Here is a 20,125-nt window from a genome sequence, read left to right on the forward strand (position 1 = left end):
TGCATTATGCTTGGCCAAACGTTTTCAACTCGATTTCGTTCACCAGATCTGCCGAGTTGCCGTTTGCGTTGTACACCAAGAGACTCTCTGCTGCCTGTCTCTGCTGCTCAGAAAGCGACCCAATGGCCTGTTTGAAGGCATCAGCATCCATATTAAGAAGAACCATGAGCCGCTCTTTCACGTAACTTTTCAACTCTGTGTTTGCAAATTTAAGCAACAATGGCACAAGTAAACCGTAAAAAATTTTGAGTTTGTTGGGCTCTCTCTTTTGTTCTTTGGCGTATACCAAAAGAAGCTCCATTGGTAATTTTCGTTTGCTGACTGCTTCCTCGTCGTTCCACAATTTCAAGAGTAAAGTCTGGATGATATTTTTGAGCACTAAGCTGTTCTGGCATGCTGGAGTCAGAACTAACGACTTTATCGCTTGAACCGCGAGCGTTGTATGTTCATCTTCGTCAATCATGTTGCAAAGTGAATTTGCAACAAGAATAGACTCTTGCTCATTATGCTCCACTTCTCCCGTGGTGATCAAAACCAACGCCGATAATACCCAGACGTTGTTGTCGGATTCAAAGTTGTAGTAGTCGTGTATAGCGTAATAGAAACTCTTGACCATCTCATCAGAAATCTTCATGACCTCAACTATCACGCTCTTCAAATGTGGTAAAACAACCGCTATCAATAACGGATTCTTTTGCTCATAGATCTTGGCAAAGATGAACAACAAACAGGAGTACAAGTCCTTTTTGATCATGTCTGGAAACTTTGAAATCATCTCTACCACCTTCTGTAAAAATGTGCCGGTGATAATCAACGATGGTCCACTGTCATACTTCTTGAGTCTCATGCGGGTATTTGGATCTTCGACGTCAAAGTCGTTTCTCAAAAATGGCAAGATATTGAAAAGTGGAAGTATACTCACACGCAACAACTCAAAGAGCTTATTGAGGCCCTCTTCTGGGTCTGTGTTTGTGTTCAAGTAACTTTGGAAAATCGTGTAGATCATCTCAGATATTTCACACTCGACTTCAACACCCTGGTCAATCAAGATGAGTCTGTCGATGAGATCAATGAACTCGCAGAATATCTCATTATCGAAAAGAAGCTCGACTAGCTTTGAGTTCTTGAACAAGCGAGTCAAACACAATAATATCTCTGACACGTTCTGGTTTCTAACGAGAGTTTCAACGCTCAAACTGAACAAAATGAAGAAGAAGTTTGACTCGTTCTCTCCGAGGTATTCGTTCATTTTTGATGAGTTAGACTCCAACTGCAAACTCAACACACTAATGAAGTTAATCCAGTAATTGTTATAGAGTGCGAGCTCTTTCGATGCATGCTCAGAATGTTTAATCTGAGAGTATTCTTTCAAAATAAGAATCCAAAGCGGTACCAAAATACTGGAATACTTCTCGAGAATCTCTTTCAACTCACTTCCTTCTGCATCATTCACCTCTTCGGAATTGATCTGTAAGTGAGCCCAACAGTTGAGAATAGAAAGCTGGATCGATTTTCTTCCGTACTCCGAAATATTTTCCAAAAACGTGAATCTGATGAATTTGTTTGATGAAATCTCCTCCAACAACGATATCAAGGTATTCAATATCCTCTTCTTGGAGTAAAATTTGATCAACGGAAGGTTGATGAACTTTGAAGACACATTGATGGCTTCTGAGAGAACTTTGGAATCGCTATCTGCGCTGAAACATGGCATTAATGCCGAAATGATTTGGGCTTGTTGCTGTTCCAAAATAGAGACAGTTGGGTAAAGTGGGTCTGCCATATGACCAAACAACTTCAAAGTTCGATCCAACAATTCAATACCTTTGAGTCGCATGTCACTGGTTGGGGCAGTGGAACCAAAGAAGGATATCTTGATAAGATCTTGAATTCGACTCTTCAAGTTATTCAATAATTTGTCGTCAGTCTTTGCTTGAAGAAGTACCTGGTTCAATAGTTCGAAAATGTGAAGTCTGAACTCCCAAGAGATAGGTTCGCTTTTCTCAGCATCCTCATCTCCTTCTGCAACGATATTCTCGATCTCTTCATCCCGAAACTCAACATGCTGGTTAGCCTTCTTTTGTCTTTGCAGTAATGGAAGTAACTTTTGGTGGTAGTTTATTTCCATAAACAGGCCCTGAAGCTTCTTGGACGAGTATCTGAATAGCGAGTTGAGAACCGCAAACCAATCAATATCAGATGAGGACTCGACCCAAAGCTTGGTGAGTAGCTTGAGGTCGTCACAGGCGAAGCAGTTCATAGATATCCAAAGAAGCTTGACAGTTTCCTTGGACAATGATTTGATGCCATGAATCTTGAATAATTGTACATAACAGCCACAAGCTTTCTCGTAAAGAGCCTTACTAGTTGTGCAGGAGAACAAAGCCTCTTCGCTGAACGACGTTAAAGGAGTTGTTGCAACACCCGTTTTCAAGTTTCGAGCGATGATAAGATTGAGAAAGTTAGTGAAAAACAGGAGCTCCTTGTAGAGAAAGTTATGATCGAAAATCACCAACTCCAGTAATAATGAGAGAAAGTTGCTGGTGGTTTTGATTGCATCTGGCTGAGAAGCAACATTGATGCCGTGTCTAATACTCACAACCAAACTAACAAGACGGTCCTTCGAGTCGCTCGCTAGTTCGTGCAAACCAGGGCCAAAAGATGTTACAATTTGCTCACAAATGTTGGCAGCGAGATGAACAGACGGGAACCGGTACCTCATGTTTGAAGTAGCTTTGCTGGAAGTATTGTTAAAGTCGTCTTTAATGAAGCACTCGTGTAGTTGGTGTAGTATTTCTGTGTTTCTGGAACGGAGATCTCTTCCAGAACTCAAAATGACCAAAGATTTCAAGCTGAAATGGTTGATGATGGGATGAGGATCGTTCAACAACTGACTGACGACGCCATAAACATCTGAAAATTGCCGACCGGTGAATTGGTAAATCTTGGAGAGAATCAATAGTGATCTTGCTCGAGCAATGGGGTCATTATCGTTCACAATAACCTTGATATACTTGGCAATCAATTCCTCTGTTTTCTGGGTTACGGATATGGATACTGCTAGGCCGATTGTTTCTGTAATGAGCAGTAACATCGAAGGATCTTCGGTATTCACAACCTCACATATTTGAACAATCGCATCAGCTAAACGACCATCAAGCTTTTTTCCCTTGTCGAAATAATTTGCTGCTAAACCGTGCAAAGCTACAACAGTATTGATGCTAGCGGCTCTTGATCGCAACCCATCCACATCCTTGGCAGTGATGAACCCTCTGATCTGCTCCAACAAAGAGTGTTGGATCTTCAAGCTCAATTGAGGAAACACAGATTGGAGCAATTCTATAGAGTAGTCGACAAGTGAAGTTAGGAGATTCGTCAGAAACTGTTCCTGAGCCGAATAGTCACCATGAAGAAAAACACTAGGGTCGTAATTCACACTATTGTCAACCAGCTTCCAAACATTAAGCTCGAGCTTGTCAATCCAGTCCAAGATATCATAGCTACTGCTTTCCAACAATGGTCGAGAATCTTTATCATTAGGTAGTAATATCATGTCCAAGTGAGGAGTAAAGGGACGTAGTTTACTGGTAACGCCAAATGAATAGTTATACTCTTCACTTAGTGGGACAAATGATGGCTCTTTATCCTGGATTGTCCTTCTATCCTGCCTTGACTTCGATTTGCTTTTCTCTCTCGACTCGATATTTTGAATGCGAGAGAAAATCTTGGTGTCGCTGAAAACCCTAATCAAGAAAACAACCATGCTGGAATTGACATCATTTTTGAGTAAGGGTAGAAGCTTATTGAAGCACCGAAGCAAGATTTTCTTGGAGTAAAGTATGAGCGAAACAAACACATTCTCAATAGAAGCAGTCTCGAGTAACAAATGATTTGAGAAGAGCGTATTGCTGACCAAGTTTGGATTGTAGTTGCTTTCCTGAAACTCGGTGCTGGAAAAATTAGTAACGGCACCAATGTCGCCCAAGTTACTCTCTAGGTATGCCAAATAATTGTATGACTTTGTGAGAAGAAAGTGTAGGTTCTTCAATGATTCTGGGGTAAGTTCGGCTGAATCAATGTAGTTGAGCAAACATCCCAAACTATGAATTCTCAAGCGTAAGTTTCCTAATACTTCTTTTTGTGTTTCTGGGCCATCACTTTCGTCTTTGGAGAGACCCATAAATTGGGAAGTTAAGAGACTTTTCCAAAACACAAGAAACTGTGATGAATTCAATTTGACAAATTCGGAGTCCTTGTACAACGTTACAAGCGAGGTTAAAAGGATCCAGCACGATGAATTTTTCAAAATATTCTTTTTTGACAGGGTGGTATTTTGCTTCAAATTCTGGGTACAGAAACCCAACATCTTGGCCACAACAGAATTCAGTAGAAGTGTTGAATCTGTTTGTTTGATCAACGACAGTAGGAACAACGAGTAGCTGAGAATTTTGATCGAGAGTGAACGTGTGACATTGTCTTTTTCGTCGCTGGCTGTCTCATGTGTAGAAGGAGTGTCTAAAGCCGAAAATTCATGTGTCAATCCTTCGAAAGAACGAAGTACCAAAGGATTAATTTCCACTTCATTGGTAGCGCCATACTTGAGTAGAGTGCTGAGCGAGTAGGTACGAATGTAGTCGTTGCTGTTGATGATCAACTTGAATAGAAGATCATTTAGAAAGGAATTTTTGGTCAATTGTTCTTCCTCGGCCTGATCTGGTGACTGAACCAACGAATTAAAATTAACACCGAAAGGAATCAACAATTCTATGATGTATAGTAGGAGCCTGCAAGTGTATGGATTGTGAAACGGAAGTATTCCTGACTCCGACTCATCTCTCTTCTTGCTTTTTGAAACAGTTTTGCTTCTCATCAATGTAAAGCGTGCACCTTCTTTTTTGGGTTCTGACTTCGATGTCTCTTCAATTGATTCCATGCTAAATTTCTGAAAAACATACCTCATGAAGAGATCCTGGCTAGTGGATCCACTTTCCCCGTGGACAAAGTCAATCACCCTTAGCCAATGGTCTAAAACAGTGTTCCATTGCTTGTCCTGAATATGATTGGGAACGTCATTAAGACAGCGAAACTTGCTTAGCACCGCATCCAATATAGCAATTATATTGGTGGAAACGTAATCCAGGTTTTGAAATTGTTGTAACTGAACGAAAAAAATCAATGTTTCGACATATCCTGCTCCTAGTAAACCTAGAGAGATATCATCGTCTATGATCAGTTCGCTGTTTCTTGCAAGTAACGAATTTTTATCTTTTCTGAGTCCATGGACCTTTTCTCCATCCAAGTCGACCTCGTGGTTCAAGGAGGGATGCCAAGTGTTGAGCTTTGGAAGAGGGTATTCTCCCACCAAGTACTCGACGGGGCTGAATTTACCTGTGTCTACTAAAGAAAGCAACAAATGAGCCAAAAGTTCCACCGTGGCTATTCGGATCTCCTTATAGTAATTGGTGAATCCGAGCTGTATCGTTTTTTTGTGAGTTTCAAGAAGTGTCAATTGGAACTGATGTTGGGTGGACATGATGGATTCTGCTTTGAGTTTTGAGGAACCCGATACTGACATGGCGAGTGAAGTTTCATAGTTGGTTGTTACGGACAAGATGAGCAAGTTTTTGAGGAGTAGGGTGTAGCTCTTTTTTATGGAGACGGTGGTCGTATTGTCGGCAACTGATTGCAGTGTGAGGGCTTTTGTTGCAATTTTTAAAAGTTTTGCTTGGAATTTCACGTCAAGATCGGATTTTGTAGCGTGTTTGGTTACCACGCAAAGCAAGTTTACCAAATGGGGGCTAATGGTTGGATTCTTTTTGAGAATCTTGTAGATCAGTGTTGCACTAAAATTGATCAAGGACGTTAACGAAGCGGGAAAAGACTCGAATATGTCGGTGAGAAGGATTATAGCAGCCGTCGAAGACACAGCAAGAGTCCCTGAATCGTTAAGATTGATATAGTTGAGAAGGCCGTTTGTGTAGTCGTAGACTTTCAGAGGTAGTTCAGAAAGTACCACAACTAAATTGCGTGCAAGCATTTTGGAAACGGCTAACGACCCATGTTTCTGTTCTTGTTTATCGGACTCTTCGAGAGACTTGAATATGGCGTCCAACTGGTCCAATTGCACCTGGAATTCAATCTGATCTTGCGGGTTGGACAACACCAAATTGAGCGATGTGAGGTAGTTGTACACCTGAGAATGATCAGATAGGTCTAGAGACTGGTAATCCATCTTGAAATGAGAATTTTGTGGAGAAAAATGGATAGAATGATCAGATCGGTGTGTGTTTTAGGAACAGATTTACGTGGAGTTGAAGTGAAAGTTGTCCAGCCGCGACAGGGCATTATGCAGGAGATTTGGTATGAAGGTGGTAACTATTTAACTGGCTGTTGGGCGGCTTTGGTGAAGGCCCGAAGAGACGAAAAGATGCGACGTGACTTCTTACGTGTTGGTAAGTTTGTGGGAGTGAGCTGGTGCGAATTTGATGAAGCTTGCAGAAGATTTTGACGGACTGGCGTTTTTCGCGGTTTGGCTAGTTGAGAAGATTCCGCCAGTTTTCTAGTGAAAACTCTTGGTTTTTCAGGTGTGGCCTTATTTCGCGGTCCTGTGCTGGTATACATGCCCTCTGGCAAGATTATTGAGTGGCGGATAATGTTAGCTTCTTTCGCAGCCAAATGCGACATCTCGGTGAGCTCTCGAAGCCGATGAAGAGAATCTGATTTGGGTAATCTTTTGGGTCCGGATATCAACACGTCCCGCATGCTGAGGACCAGAAGATCGCCTTCAAACGACTCGGGCGGCACAGAATTGCCTTGAAGTTTGGAAATTGTTTGCTGCAATTCTGCCACAGAATTCTCATAATTGGAAATTAAAAGGTTTTTTTGTACGCCCAGTTCACGTTCCCGCTGAACCTCGTCTTCCAATAACGCTATTCGCTCTAGGAGATCGTTGTTCATCTGCTGAGCCAACTCTATTTTGCTGGCATAAATACGATCGTTCAGCTCCATCGACTCATTTGCAACTTCAATGGCCACTAGTCGTTTGGTCAATTGGTTGATTTTTTCCTCGTTTTCGCGTTTCTGGGCCCGTGACGCCTCCTGTGCTTCTAAAACTTGCTGTGCTAGTGCTTTTTCTCTTGCTTTTCCAGCATTTATTTCATCATTTGCCTTTTTTAGTTGCTGCTGAAGTATTGAGTTTGAGTTTTCAAGCCGTGAAAGTTCATCTTCAAGTGCCAGTTCAAGTTCCTTGCTCGATTCCTGGAACTCTACAAGCTCTAGCTCGAGCTGCTCAACCCGTTCGGTGAGCTCCATTAACAAACAGTGAGAATAAACTATAAACTATGTTGTGAGATAAAGTGGTGTATGGGTGGGAACGAATGGTGATAGCACCAGAAAAGAAGAGAGTTAAGAAAGGAAAAGAAGAAAGAAAAAGAAAGAAAAGGGAGTTGAACAGCCGGTGGTTATCATGGAATGTAGCCTCGGAGTACATTCCCGTGAATTTTTGCCCTTATGTTTTATGTGGTCACGTGACCCTCGTCGCAAAACAACGATGTTTTCCCACTTGTCATTTCATTTACCCCGGTTGATTTGACATCCTGAGCCAAATCTTTCAAAACCCTAATATTTACTCTTATCGCTTTAGGTCGCGAAAACATCCATCTACAACAACTACCTCAGTGTTACCCGACACCATCACCCCAAGTGTTACCCGTCGCAATGGAAACGAGAGCGATCGGTGGAGCCAAAGCACTACTTCAGTTAGGAAAAGAAGGAGAACAAGAAGATGTTGTGAATGAGAGTCAAGACAGTGGGGACGATGGGTTCCAGCGGAGTGGAAATGGGGACGAATTAGACGAAAATCTCACCAACCACAATGTTTCTCAAATCGACGAAATGACAATACGAAGGCGAGGAAATCGGGAAATAAGACAACAAAGCCGAAACCAGGAAATAAACCAAAACCAGGAAGTAAACCAAAACCAGGACATAAACCAAAACCAAGACACAAATGATCAACTTCAGAACCAACTTGAACCTGAACCTCAGTCGCAGTCTCAATCGCACCAACCCCAGTCCCCCGACTCCCACGAGTCGTCCACGCAGCTCAACGACGCCGTGGAAGCAGCGGTGCTTCGGTATGTAGGGGGGACCCTTGACAACAGAATGGACCGGCCGTATAAGCGGCGACACGAATTGATGAACATTGACTACCAGTGGAACTTTTTGGACGACAACGACAACAAACGCAAGAAGCATTCGGACATTGATCCTGAGCTAGCAGGGCTTGATTCGGAGCACGACCAGTTGGTTCAAGCAGCCATTATGGATGCTCGAGAATTGGCTAAGCAATTGGGCCAGGGTGCGTTGCACGAAGAAGGTGCGGTTCATGGCTTGGCTCCCCACCAGGCTCAGCAGGTTCTTGCGGAAATCAAGGATGGAAGCTCTCGTAGTCGAGATGCGACGAGAAACAGACAAATGACTACTCACCAAGGACAGGACCGTAATCGTGAAACAGACAATGATCACCATACCGATTTGAAAAAATTCACTTCACTCGATTCACTTGTGGACGAAGCAGCCTCAATGGCTTGCTCGTGGTACAATTCGGTTCCTCACGAGACCCCAGGTCCACGGATGTTTCTGGCGCAAGAAATAGCCGCTGTAGACTTGTTTATCCATGGCTACTGTCATCTCCATAAGCTTAGTCGCCAGGATATTTGTGCACGAATCTGGTCCAACGAGCGGAAGAAGGACAATTTTTGGGAATCGCTCACCAGAGTGCTTCCGTATCGTCTGCGGGCGCTGGTGTACAAGCATGTGAGGCGCCAGTACCATGTGTTTCAGGTGCGGGCGAAATGGAGCAAAGAAGACGACGAATTTTTGCGGAAACTTGCACAGACAAAGCAGGGCAATTGGAAGGAAATTGGTGATATAATGGGCCGAATGCCGGAGGATTGTCGAGATAGGTGGAGAAATTATGTTAAATGTGGAGACAATCGTCTGCTTAACAAATGGCTGGAAGACGAGGAAAAACAGCTTCGTGATGCCGTGGCCCAGGTGCAAGGATCCGACAGTGAAAAGCCCATCAATTGGACGGTGGTGAGTGAAAAAATGAACGGGATTCGACTGCGCATTCAATGCCGCTACAAGTGGAACAAACTTCTTAAGAGAGAATCTTCGGTACGAGCAGCGTCTATGGATGCTCATACGAAACTTTGGCTATTTCAAAAGTTACAGTCACTTGACTTCCCCACGGTGGAGTCGGTGGACTGGCAATATCTCGCCCAAATGTACCAGGACGAGCAAAAGGACGCACGGTGGGCCAGCGCAGACTTTAAATTTGGCTTCGATAAGCTCAAAAGTGAGGTGAAAAACCACCGGAAACTTCCACTTTCTGAAATACTCACTCGCTTGATTACAGACTTGTATGCTCGTGAAGGCCAGGAGCTTCCACCAGCAGACTTTGATGCAAAAATGGACTCTGCCAGTTTGGCAAATGCGGCCGTGGCGGCCGTGGAGGATAACCAGCAGTATTTGTGGAGATAAGCTTACACAGTATGTACTATATAGTAAATCGGTCTTGTCCTGCACCGTGGTCGCGATTCTCAATTCTCATTAATCCTGCATTCCACAAATCAACATCGCCATGCTCAACTACGACGACAGCGATGCCACGCTCTGTGGTTTCTACGGCATCCGGACCTTGGATCCACGTACTTCTGCCGACTTGCAGTCCAGGGGATTGGTCAATGATGATGACGTAGACTTGGTTTCGCCAGAAATTAATTTTAAACGTTTGACTGATATCGTCAACGACAACACAGGCCACGTTAGTAACGTTGAATACGCTTTCGGCTCGGAAGACGTCGAGGATCCGTTCAGAGGACGAGGAACCAATGTCGTGGAGGAGTTGTTGAGGCGACATATCGTGGAACTGCCCGATGATCCCATGGTGAAAAAGTTCTTGATGTCATCCCAAAAGTTCGATTCCCAAGTTTTCTTAACTACTGTCCACAGTGACTCGTCAGTGGAACAGCTCATGCAACTGCTCCAGTTTCTCGAGCGCGATATCCAGAACCAAACCGCTCAGCTTCGTCAGGTAATTGACGAGAACTACATCAAGTTTGTGGACTGTAAGCGTACCATTGACGATATTTTGTTCGAGTTCAAGTCGTCCAAGACTTACGCCCAGCAAGAGCGTGACTCGTCCAAGGTGTACAATCCTCTGAGACAGCGCAAATTGCAGCAAAGTGAGTCGCTTGCTGCCGAGTTGGAGGAGTCTTTACAGAACATAAATATCGCATCCAACCTCATGATCGGACCCATAATAGAAAGCAAAAACAAGGAGTCCAAGCTCAACAAGGTGATCGAGTTCATTCGAACCCATAGCTTTTTTTTCGATCTTCCTAGTAACCTTATACGATACCTTGCTGAACACAATCATGATCAATTCATCGATGATTACCAACGATTCTTAAAAGAAAAAGAAGAGTACTTGGCAGCCCAGAACTACAAGCACAAATCGGCCATTTCCCGACCCGATGGTGAATACAAAGACGAATATCAGAAAAGCCAGGCTATTATTAACACCATTTTGCTGCGTGTGTTCGCTGAAATCGACAATATTGTCAACGAATTCCGCAAAAAAGCATACAAGGATTTGCTTTCCATGGACTACGAGGTCTCTACCTCGAAATACAGGAGCAAGAACGCAAGCAACGCAAAGTTTATGACGTTGGTTGACAAGATTCAGCTCTTGGATAGCACGCCTTCAACGTCGCCCATTTCTGAGTTCCTCCATACTCAACTAGACAACTTGTCGAGAGATTTCACCTACCAATCAACCAAATTCGAATCCAAATTTAACGGCATGCAATCAAAACTTGGCCATTATATGTCTTCTTTGCCGAGGTGCCGAGATGGTGGGTCCCAAATTCGGTTCATAGCCGACAAGTATACCAGTGTAGAAGCCTACCTTCGTGCCAGCTCGAATTCAGCATCGCTCACAGATAACGAAAAGGACAAAATAATTCTTGAAGTATTCGAATCGTCGGACAATCTTGACCTCTCCATTGTCAGTGAAACCTGGCTCGTTTTGGTCAATTTTATGTCTTACATTGACGATTTCTTGTCTCGGAACGTATCCAAGTTTGTTACAAACTATGCTCATTACCATAAAGAATTAGCAAGCCAAGACCACAATCAGGAATTATGGAAATTGTTCTCCCAGATAATATTGGATATCACCAGCAACCTTTTAGCACTATTCAAGGATGATGCCGCAGGAAACCAACTTGAGTCGGCCCCGGAAAGCTACTCTTTATTCTTACCGCACCATACAAACTCACTTTCAGCACTTCATTATCTCAGCATTTTGTCTTCCAAATTGGATGAGATTTTCACTCGCATGGGAGCACAAGTTGCTACAGTTGGAAATGTTTCCAAGAATGTCGATACCAACAAACTCATCAAGTCACTACGCAGCTCATCAGCTTCAATCACCCAGAAATTGGTGGAAGCAGTTTGCTCGGTTTGGATTAATGATTGTTCCCAGTTTTACGACCTTGAAGAATGGCAAGAAGTACACCCTAAAAACGAAGGTGGACGAAATGGAATGGACTCCACTTATACTAGAACCATGAATATCCTCGAGGGCTATGAAGTTTTCGTTCTCAACAAGCTTGCCAAGTTGGTCTTTTCTACTTCACAAGAAGATAAAGTTCGAATTGTGGCAGCACATCCAAGTAAACGAATTCTTATGAGTATCGAGATTCAGTTCATGCGAAGCTTGAAAAATCTAGTGGACTCGATAATGAAACGGTACACTATTGAAAAGTCGTCTGAACAAAACACACGAATGAAAGAATTGGGTTTGTACAAGATCCTTACGATGAACAATTATGATAAAGTGTCGAGGTTAATTTACCCCAGATTGATACTGGTTTTCGACAAGTTGTTTGACAGAGATCTCCTGCAACAAAACTTGAAGTTGTACGTTGATATTGACAAAGCTGGGCTTACAATATTGGATGACTTTTTGAATGAGGAGAAACATTGGATTGAGTCCAAGGTGAACAAGCACTTCCAAAAGATAATGACGTTTCTGCCCACTAGCAACTCGTTGAGGGTGGACAGTTTTATTTACGAAGTATTGGTTCATTTGGTGAAATTGGTGCATTTTGTAAAACCCATAACTGCGCCAGACGTATTTGTGAGCATTATGAATGAACTCCAAACCAGTTTTCTCAAAATGCTCCTAGAGTGCTTGAGGGCCCATTCGCATATCGACAACTTACAGGGGTATATTGGCAACTTTAAGATGGATGTGAACTTTTTCGTGGAGGTTTTCGAGGGTAGTAACTATCTTCGGTTGAACGATATATCGATGAGCACCGTTGAAATTACTCTTCAAATGCTCAATGAAATCGAAAGAGAAACAACCTACAGCGACAGGCAGTTTGACGACATCTTGATGAAGAACCTCAAGGACTCCGAGTACGAATTTGACTGCTTCTTGTGAAAGTTACCCGTAAATTAAATTATGTGGAAATGAACGACTCGGCTATACACGATTATAACAATTTTGGAAGAAACGACCACTTGTGTGTGTATGTGTGTGATTTGATGGTCCCTTCAGCCGTGAATTGTTAGGTCTGTTACGCCTTTTCAGTGACGTGAAGCTCGTCGTTGACGGTCTTCTCAATCTTCACGGAGGAAGACGAATTGTCTTCCTCAACAAAATCAGCACCAATATTCTGAGTCTTGAGCTTGTTGAACAACTCATTCTTCTCCTGCTCTGTGAGCTGGTTCTTCTTCTTACCCTTGATATGATACATAGGGTTCAATTCGATCAACTTCAAGTTCTTGCAGAAAGGCAAGTGGCCCTTCTTTTCCTCGTAAAGCATCAATGCAATTTGCAACAATAAGAGCAAGCCAGTAGATGTTGTATGAGATCACCGAGCCGTAGGTGGCAGAATTTTGCCAGCCTAATAAAGCATTGAAGACATCCCAACCGTTATCAGTCTCTGGATTGCAACAATTGACATGCCACACCGACTTACTAATATCGTAAGTTCCTGGACCAGAACCGTTTTCCGATGCATCTCCTCCCGTCTGGACACTAAGAACATGACTTTCAAAGTACCAAATACCACGAGAGAACAATCCGGCCGAAATAAGGTAAAGAACACAGGTGGAAAAAATCAAGAAAATTTGCATGGACATGGTGGAGCCTCCATAGTACAACAAAAAGCCCACGAAAACACCAGCGATGATTCCACAAATTACAGGAATGGGAAAGGCTGTAGCAGGACTATTCAATCCCACACCACCAACGAAAACCACTGCTTCCAAGCCTTCTCTCAAACAGGTGATAAAAGGTAAAATGAACATACAATATTTTTTCGTCAAGTAACCAATTTTAAACCGATCAGCTTTCTTTTCTGGCTCCTTAATCAATGCCTGAGCCAACTTGACTCTCCATTTCTCCTTCATTTTGTTGATTCGCAACATGGCTATACCCATAAGTGAAATCAAGACAGTTGCAATGATACAGAAAATTCCCTCCCAGATATCCTCAGACTTGGTCCAAATATCGTTTTTCAACGAATAAAAAGCTCCAATAAAAGCACATCCCAAAATCAAACATAGAATTACCCCCAGTATACTCCCGGCCCAAACCTGTCGCACCAATCGTTTGTATGTTGTTGGGTCTTCCGTGGCCTGGCCAAGACCTTGTTTAAGGAACGCAAGCAACACCGAGACAACCACAATGGCCTCTAGGGATTCACGGAAAACGATGAAAAAGATTTGCACATTGAAGACATTTACCATGGTGACGAATGGCTGCAAAAAGTTGCTAAAAGTTCAACCCAAGAAAATAGACCACAAAATGATGTTTTGCGGGTACCTAAGGGCAATATTTGAACACGGTCTTGTTGGATTTTTTCAGTCCTTTTATCCTTCAAAATGGGCAGGGTGGCTTAAGCTGCAATCCTGTGCGGCTTTAGGCTACGGGCGGCCCGAATTGGCCGAATGTGTCAAAATGCCACCTTACGTAACCGCAGTTAGCCAATTACAGCTCGTTCTGGTGCTTAAGCCACTATGCACTAGCCCGTTTTTTTTCCTTTTTCTTTATCAGATACATCAATCAATGCATGTGGGCAATCGGGTGAATCCCCGGATCGCAAAAGCGAAATCGAACCACTTTCAAAGGGTGTGTTTCGGGTATCAATTGACAGGCTTTATGCAGCACCGCATACCTTTGCATAGATGAAATAGATAACGAGATCTAAGATCAATATCGACATTATGATCGGCGGGCTGCTGTCCCGGTTCAAAGATGTTTGAGCATTACAATACATTTACGAAAGGTTTAATTGTTTTAAACTAGATCATCTATTAATTTGCATGCCATATTCACAATTCATACTTTATACTTAACGTTTCACACTTTCACTTTTCGTGCCTTTGGGCAATTCTTTGCAGTTATGGTTTCGCTTGGACTTGTTTCGCTTAAACTTGACTCGCTTTCAGAACCCAGGAGGATACTTTTCTCGAAGCTTTCCTCCATATTTGTAAAACACCCATGGAATGGGTATCATGGCTAGTGCTATAAAACCAATCAAACTTCCACCCCAATGGATCCCGAGGTTGTGGAAAAGCTGACTGGAAAATAGGGGGAACACCGCAGCCAAAATGGACCGGAGAATTGTATTTGCAGCAATTACCGAGGCTGCATATTGACGGTTGGTATCCACAAGATAATTTAGACAGCCTTGGAAAATCACTATAACTCCCAAACCAGCGAACAATATTCCTATACACGGAACAACCCAGTGGACACTTTTCCAGCTTGTCCACGAAAAAAGGAAAATTCCAAAGGGAAGAGTCCATGCGACATACATGAGAATGGGAAACCGCTGTTCTGGTATTAGAACCCCATTATTGGCCTTGAGCTTTTTAGCGTAGATTCTGCCCCAAAATATGTTTACAACTAATCCAGCAGAGACTCCTAGAAACAAGGAAATGTTGGGTAATGTTGCAATGGTTCCAGTCCATCCTTTTGTGATGGAGAACACTACATCAATGCCGGTGATAAGCATGTAGAATAGTCCAAAGACATAACTGGCAAAGATGGCTACCACAAAAATCACTGGCGAAACAAGCATCCTGAATGGTCGAAGCAAATGAACATGAAACATTTCGCTACTGGTGAGAGTCCATTTGTCGTGGGCACAATGCAAGTACCACTGGCGAGTTTCCAGTCTTAGTCGTTTTGTTTCCTTAGCCAAAAGAAGTGGCTCGTAGGTTTCATAGCACACTATCTCGCAAAGGGCAAAAAGACAAAAGTTGAAGAGTCCACAGAAATATTGAGGGTTTCTCCACGACACAATTTTGTCCGAAGCATGTACCAAAAGTGAGCTAATAGTGGGTCCAAAAGAAGGTCCATTGGCCACGAAAAAAGCATAGAACCCCAACGCCATTCCTCGTTCTGCTGGGGTCCATATATCAGCAAGAACTCCTCCGCTAGACACCACTGGGGCACCGGCAAAAAAACCGGCAATGAACCGAAAAACCAAAATGGCTGGAAGCGTAGAACAGCAAGCAACCACAAATGTGAACACTCCAGAGAGAAAAAAGGGGACCAAGACGCCCAATTTGCGTCCGTAGACCTCGGATAACGGCGCAAATACCATCGGGCCGAATGCAATGCCCAAAATATAGAAGGTGGTGGCTAGTAATGTCACTTCTCGGGAAGCTCCGAATTCTTCCTTGAAAAGCTGAGGTATTATAGCGGTTGATATTGAAGTGGAATTGAGCTGGGCGGCAAATGTGGTCATGCCAAAGAGAGCCGTATGAACAAGTTTTTTCTTTCTGGTCCAATTTATGGGTCGAAGGTGAGAATCGGCTGCAAATGTGAGACACCCATCTTTGTCAGTAACGAAGTCATTTTTCCACCCATTGGATTTCTCGGCATCTTCTGTGGCTAGAGTGTCATGGTCTTCCATTTTTGACAGGTTAGAGGTGGAATGGTGGTGAAAATTGTTATTTAAATAAACGGGGCTTATCACGGTTTTAAGATGAACTTGAGATTTCGGAGTGCGGCCCGCGTGCGGCGGTGTCCCGAGCTCGGCCGAAGCTCATGTAGTAATCGGTGTTGCAACCACCAGGGTTTGAGCTGCGTGAAGTACAATGTGGTGCCGAAGTATACTATTTTTGGTATATTTGCTCATTTTGTGGAAATGTCAATTTTTATATTTGTCATCACTGGTCTTTCACCGTCTTTAGCAACATGAATCTCACAGAACAAGAAGCAAAATTTTGAAAATTTCTGAAAATTTTGAAAGCTGTTAACTACTTCCAAGCAAGTGTCAGCGTGACTTCCTGATGCTGAAATTCTTTTTCAGGTACCTTTCTTCTTAATATTTCTTCTATTTCCTTGATTTTTCACTAGTCTCTCAAAAATACGTTCAGTAAATGTTGAGCCAAAAGTGCTAAAGTCTCTTATTTTGCTACCTCCCTCCTTTTCGATTAGCTTCTCTTCTTTAACTCCTCTTCTTTAACTTCTCTTAACTTCCCTTTTTTTAACTTTCAGTTTTCATCTCCACAACCACCGTCTCACCAGCTGACAGATGGAGCACATTATTTACATGGTATGCCACTTCCGTGCCACATCCAAACACAGACAGAGTCCCTTCCACGTCAGAATTGCTGTGACGAAACCCTGAAGCCTCATTGATGCGTTCAAATATAAAACTGCCGTTCTTTGTCTCTATCTCATGTTGGTGAGATGCCTTCTTATTTTCTGGAGTTAGCATGAAAAACTCAATTCTGTCTCCTTTCTGTACCTTTGCCTCTGGCGAGACCACCAAAGTGTCGGATTTTGGTCCCCATCCACCTCCGCCAGCTATAACTTGGTAGCGGTACTCGGTATTCTCGCGATAAAGTTTCACATAAACTTCGGTGTCTTTGGACCCAATGCTCATCAACTGATCATTTTGCTCGAGAAACTTGGCTGCGGAGCTGCCATTGAGCGATTTAATGAGGTTTCCAATGCAATTCGTGACAAAAAGTGGTTTTTCAGATGGTAGCGCAGTCCATCGATCGTGAACTTTTACCACTGCATTTTGTGCCGATATGGGCAATTCGACTCGAAGATCACATAAGGCACTGTCTGAAAATCCAGCTGTTACCTTATCGTCGAGTTGAGGTGGCTGCAAGTAAAAGAGCGTCACCAAGTTGTCGTTCACAAACGCCGTGTTCGCAAGATTCACGGAAACATCGACATTTTTTGCTACTTTCATAGAAAACGCCGAATCTATAAGCTTCCAGTTCTTTCGAGCTCCCACTACATTCACCCCATCGCTCTGTCGAGGTGGTTTATTCAAGTCATCTTTCTCGTCGAGAAATATGCCATCTTTGACTTTGAAGAATTCGTCCATCCACAACTCTGAAACACCACTATTCCCCATTGGTGGAACACTGTCTACACCAGCAACGACTATCTGGAGCTTTTGGTCTTCAAAAAGCTTAATTGCAGCATCAATGGTAGAGTTGAGGTGGGTTGGTGAGGATAACAAAATCACCGATTTTGGAGCAAACGAAGTTGGAGCTGTCGCATGGTATGTGTTTGGGTTTCTTACAGTGCGAGAGAACGTCAGTAAGCACCTGGAAAAGTTTTTTGGAACCGGTAACTTTCGTATAGCATTCACATACATAATTGTGAAAGTGAAAAATTCACCGCGATTTGCGAAATCTGGGGAAGATGCAATTAAGTAACCAAGAATCTAAATATCTAACTTTTGTTCTGGGTCTATTTTCTCAGAATTGCTTCCATTCTCTTTGTGTTCCTCTGTCTCCAGCTCTTTTCTCTTCTTTTGTACCTGCTCACTGCTTTCCTCCAATCCATGCTTGGCGAGCCTCTCCTTCTCTTCCTGGATCAATGGAGCCATTTTCTCTCTAGTCGCTTCCAACTCCTTCGCCACGTCTACCTCGTGTCCTTGCTCGAGTACTGCCTTCAATACAGGGCCCCAGACTCGGTCATCGTTCTCAGCAAAGTCTTCCCACCTGAACACATTTTTTCCAATTTTCCAATCCGATTGCTGAGTCCGTCTCAACTCGACCATATAAGCGGAAGACTCCAATGCCCGGCCAATATCCCCTATGAGACTCCGTATGTACGTCCCCGAAGACACACTGGTTACAAAATGAATCATGGGCAATTTTTCAGGAAGTTGCTCACCATCTTCCAAGACTCTTGGAGGTGCTGTTTCTGTCGTTTTTTCGTTAGCTTCATTGTACTGATCCGAGAAGTACAACGGTGTTTTGAGGAGAGTCTCGTTGTGGAAAAGCTTGTTTTGTTCTTCAGGGTTCAAATCTGTTTCAAGCTTGTTGAACTCATGATCTGTCGACATGGTATCGTCAAGTACAGTAAGCGAGTTCACCTTAACATCTCTAGTCTTTATAGGCATTGGCAACGGAATACCTTCTCTTGCGTACTCGTACAACGGTTTTCCATTCATCTTGAGCGCCGAAAAGATGGGAGGCATTTGCTTGATATTCCCCACAAATTTTTCACAGGTCTTTTCAACGTCTTTTTTCGTTATATGATCCACTTTGTTTTTGCTCAATATGTCACCTTCAGAGTCTCCCGTTGTAGTTGAAATGCCCAAAAGTGCCTTAGTTTCATAGGTCTTGTCACATTCTCCCAAATAATGGCTCAATTGTTTGGTACCGCTTCCCACTCCAACAACCAATATACCACTTGCCAAGGGATCCAAAGTACCACCATGGCCTATTTTCACCTTGAGGTTTCTGATTTTCTTGTCGATTTTCTCCTTTTTCCACTTTTTGTCCGTCAGTAAAGCGGCTCTTCTGCCGTCTCGAAATTCTTGCAAATGCTGCTCAAAGACATGTGACTTGGTAAATAGGTCTTGAAGATCAAGAAGAAACTTGGACGATGTGACACCCAGAGGCTTGTCTATAGCAAATATTCCGTTCATGTTTCGTGGAGTGTACTTGAACATCCAACGGATGGATGAGATGAGATGAGTGCGAGTGCGAGATAGGAGAGATGAGCAAGAAGTAAGCAGTAAGCAGGAGCAGTAAGCAGGAGCAGAAAGCAATGAACAGCAATTGTCAGAATATAGCAAGACGTTATAGCAGAGTATAGCAATATAGCAAATTAGTTATTAGCAGATAGCATTACGATGTTCTGATTCTGGTTCTGGTTCAGTTCCACGAGGATTAGGTATCTGAAAATCAAGCTGAGTTAGTACCTGAGTTCCTTTCTTATAAACAAAAGGAGTATGATTGACTTACCGAAAGATATCCGCATCTTCGAGGCGAAATGAGAACCAAATCTGGGTTGAGTGTTTTGAGATATTCGTTAGTCGTGGTCACATAATCCTCCAATTCCTGGAGTTTTCGTCGTTCGTGGCGGTTTTTTCGTATCTTGGAGTATACTGTAAACGTGACAATGTCTAGTATCGATTCCACTACGTTTTCCCAGCCAAATGGATTTAAAGCTGCAAACAATAAACCGTTGATTTTCGTCACAATTTCAATAAATTCCTGCTCCAGAAGCAAGCCAGGAACAAGAGGCGTTACCGATGTTACTCCGAACACGGAACCGTCAAATTGACCTCTCGGAGTAAAGTTTTTGTTGTTATCAGTGAGAGCAGCATCTTCAGTTCCGGGCACGGCTGGTGAAAATTGAGGAATTATATCGGAGTCCTGAATAGTATGGTATACTCTCGGTATCCTCACGATGCGGCAGTTTCCGCTAGGGGCATCAGAACCTTCAAACGGCGGTTTTTTTTCTGGTAAATCATGGTCGAAATCGGGAAAATGATTCACTACGAGTTTTATATTTATCGGCTCATCTGGGTCCGCCAAGTATTCATGGTAGTTGAAGAACTGTAGGGGCTCGGGAACATCGGTCAGAATTGATTTTTCAACGCCTGATTCATTGTGGTTCAGTGCCTGTTGGTGGCTCATGAAGACCCAATGTTGAAATCAAGATATGACATAATCAATTTCTCAAGTAATTCTTTAGGAAGGATTAGCCGCTAGTATTTAGTTTGTCTAAGCCGCTAGATTTGAGAATTGTTACGGACACCTC

General features: G+C 43.1%; 9 protein-coding genes across 9 annotated transcripts; 2 read left to right on the forward strand and 7 right to left on the reverse strand. All coding sequences in view use genetic code 12, as the record gives it.

Moving 5' to 3' along the window:
* Positions 1-4: 4 nt before the first annotated feature.
* Positions 5-6,232, reverse strand: PGUG_03361 (uncharacterized protein; the record flags this gene model as incomplete). Its single annotated transcript, XM_001483930.1, has 1 exon — positions 5-6,232. One exon carries the CDS (start codon positions 6,230-6,232, stop codon positions 5-7), a length of 6,228 nt encoding a protein of 2,075 aa, XP_001483980.2.
* Positions 6,233-6,375: 143 nt separating this feature from the next.
* PGUG_03362 (uncharacterized protein) lies at positions 6,376-7,311 on the reverse strand (the record flags this gene model as incomplete). The annotated part of the gene is made up of 1 exon (XM_001483931.1): positions 6,376-7,311. The coding sequence occupies one exon, from the start codon at positions 7,309-7,311 to the stop codon at positions 6,376-6,378; it is 936 nt and encodes a 311-aa protein (XP_001483981.2).
* A 405-nt stretch (positions 7,312-7,716) lies between these two features.
* PGUG_03363 (uncharacterized protein) lies at positions 7,717-9,546 on the forward strand (the record flags this gene model as incomplete). The annotated part of the gene is made up of 1 exon (XM_001483932.1): positions 7,717-9,546. One exon carries the CDS (start codon positions 7,717-7,719, stop codon positions 9,544-9,546), a length of 1,830 nt encoding a protein of 609 aa, XP_001483982.2.
* A 100-nt stretch (positions 9,547-9,646) lies between these two features.
* Positions 9,647-12,520, forward strand: SEC5 (exocyst subunit; the record flags this gene model as incomplete). Its single annotated transcript, XM_001483933.1, has 1 exon — positions 9,647-12,520. The coding sequence occupies one exon, from the start codon at positions 9,647-9,649 to the stop codon at positions 12,518-12,520; it is 2,874 nt and encodes a 957-aa protein (XP_001483983.2).
* A 296-nt stretch (positions 12,521-12,816) lies between these two features.
* Positions 12,817-13,833, reverse strand: PGUG_03365 (FTR1 family protein; the record flags this gene model as incomplete). Its single annotated transcript, XM_001483934.1, has 1 exon — positions 12,817-13,833. One exon carries the CDS (start codon positions 13,831-13,833, stop codon positions 12,817-12,819), a length of 1,017 nt encoding a protein of 338 aa, XP_001483984.2.
* Positions 13,834-14,531: 698 nt separating this feature from the next.
* PGUG_03366 (MFS transporter) lies at positions 14,532-16,010 on the reverse strand (the record flags this gene model as incomplete). Its single annotated transcript, XM_001483935.1, has 1 exon — positions 14,532-16,010. The coding sequence occupies one exon, from the start codon at positions 16,008-16,010 to the stop codon at positions 14,532-14,534; it is 1,479 nt and encodes a 492-aa protein (XP_001483985.2).
* A 576-nt stretch (positions 16,011-16,586) lies between these two features.
* PGUG_03367 (uncharacterized protein) lies at positions 16,587-17,720 on the reverse strand (the record flags this gene model as incomplete). Its single annotated transcript, XM_001483936.1, has 1 exon — positions 16,587-17,720. One exon carries the CDS (start codon positions 17,718-17,720, stop codon positions 16,587-16,589), a length of 1,134 nt encoding a protein of 377 aa, XP_001483986.2.
* Positions 17,721-17,789: 69 nt separating this feature from the next.
* On the reverse strand, positions 17,790-19,028 carry PUS4 (pseudouridine synthase; the record flags this gene model as incomplete). The annotated part of the gene is made up of 1 exon (XM_001483937.1): positions 17,790-19,028. One exon carries the CDS (start codon positions 19,026-19,028, stop codon positions 17,790-17,792), a length of 1,239 nt encoding a protein of 412 aa, XP_001483987.2.
* A 265-nt stretch (positions 19,029-19,293) lies between these two features.
* Positions 19,294-20,001, reverse strand: PGUG_03369 (uncharacterized protein; the record flags this gene model as incomplete). The annotated part of the gene is made up of 1 exon (XM_001483938.1): positions 19,294-20,001. One exon carries the CDS (start codon positions 19,999-20,001, stop codon positions 19,294-19,296), a length of 708 nt encoding a protein of 235 aa, XP_001483988.2.
* Between the last annotated feature and the right edge of the window lie 124 nt (positions 20,002-20,125).

This window comes from Meyerozyma guilliermondii, genomic scaffold, assembly GCF_000149425.1.
Source record: "Meyerozyma guilliermondii ATCC 6260 scaffold_4 genomic scaffold, whole genome shotgun sequence".
In the NCBI taxonomy this organism is placed as follows: Eukaryota; Fungi; Ascomycota; class Pichiomycetes; order Serinales; family Debaryomycetaceae; genus Meyerozyma; species Meyerozyma guilliermondii.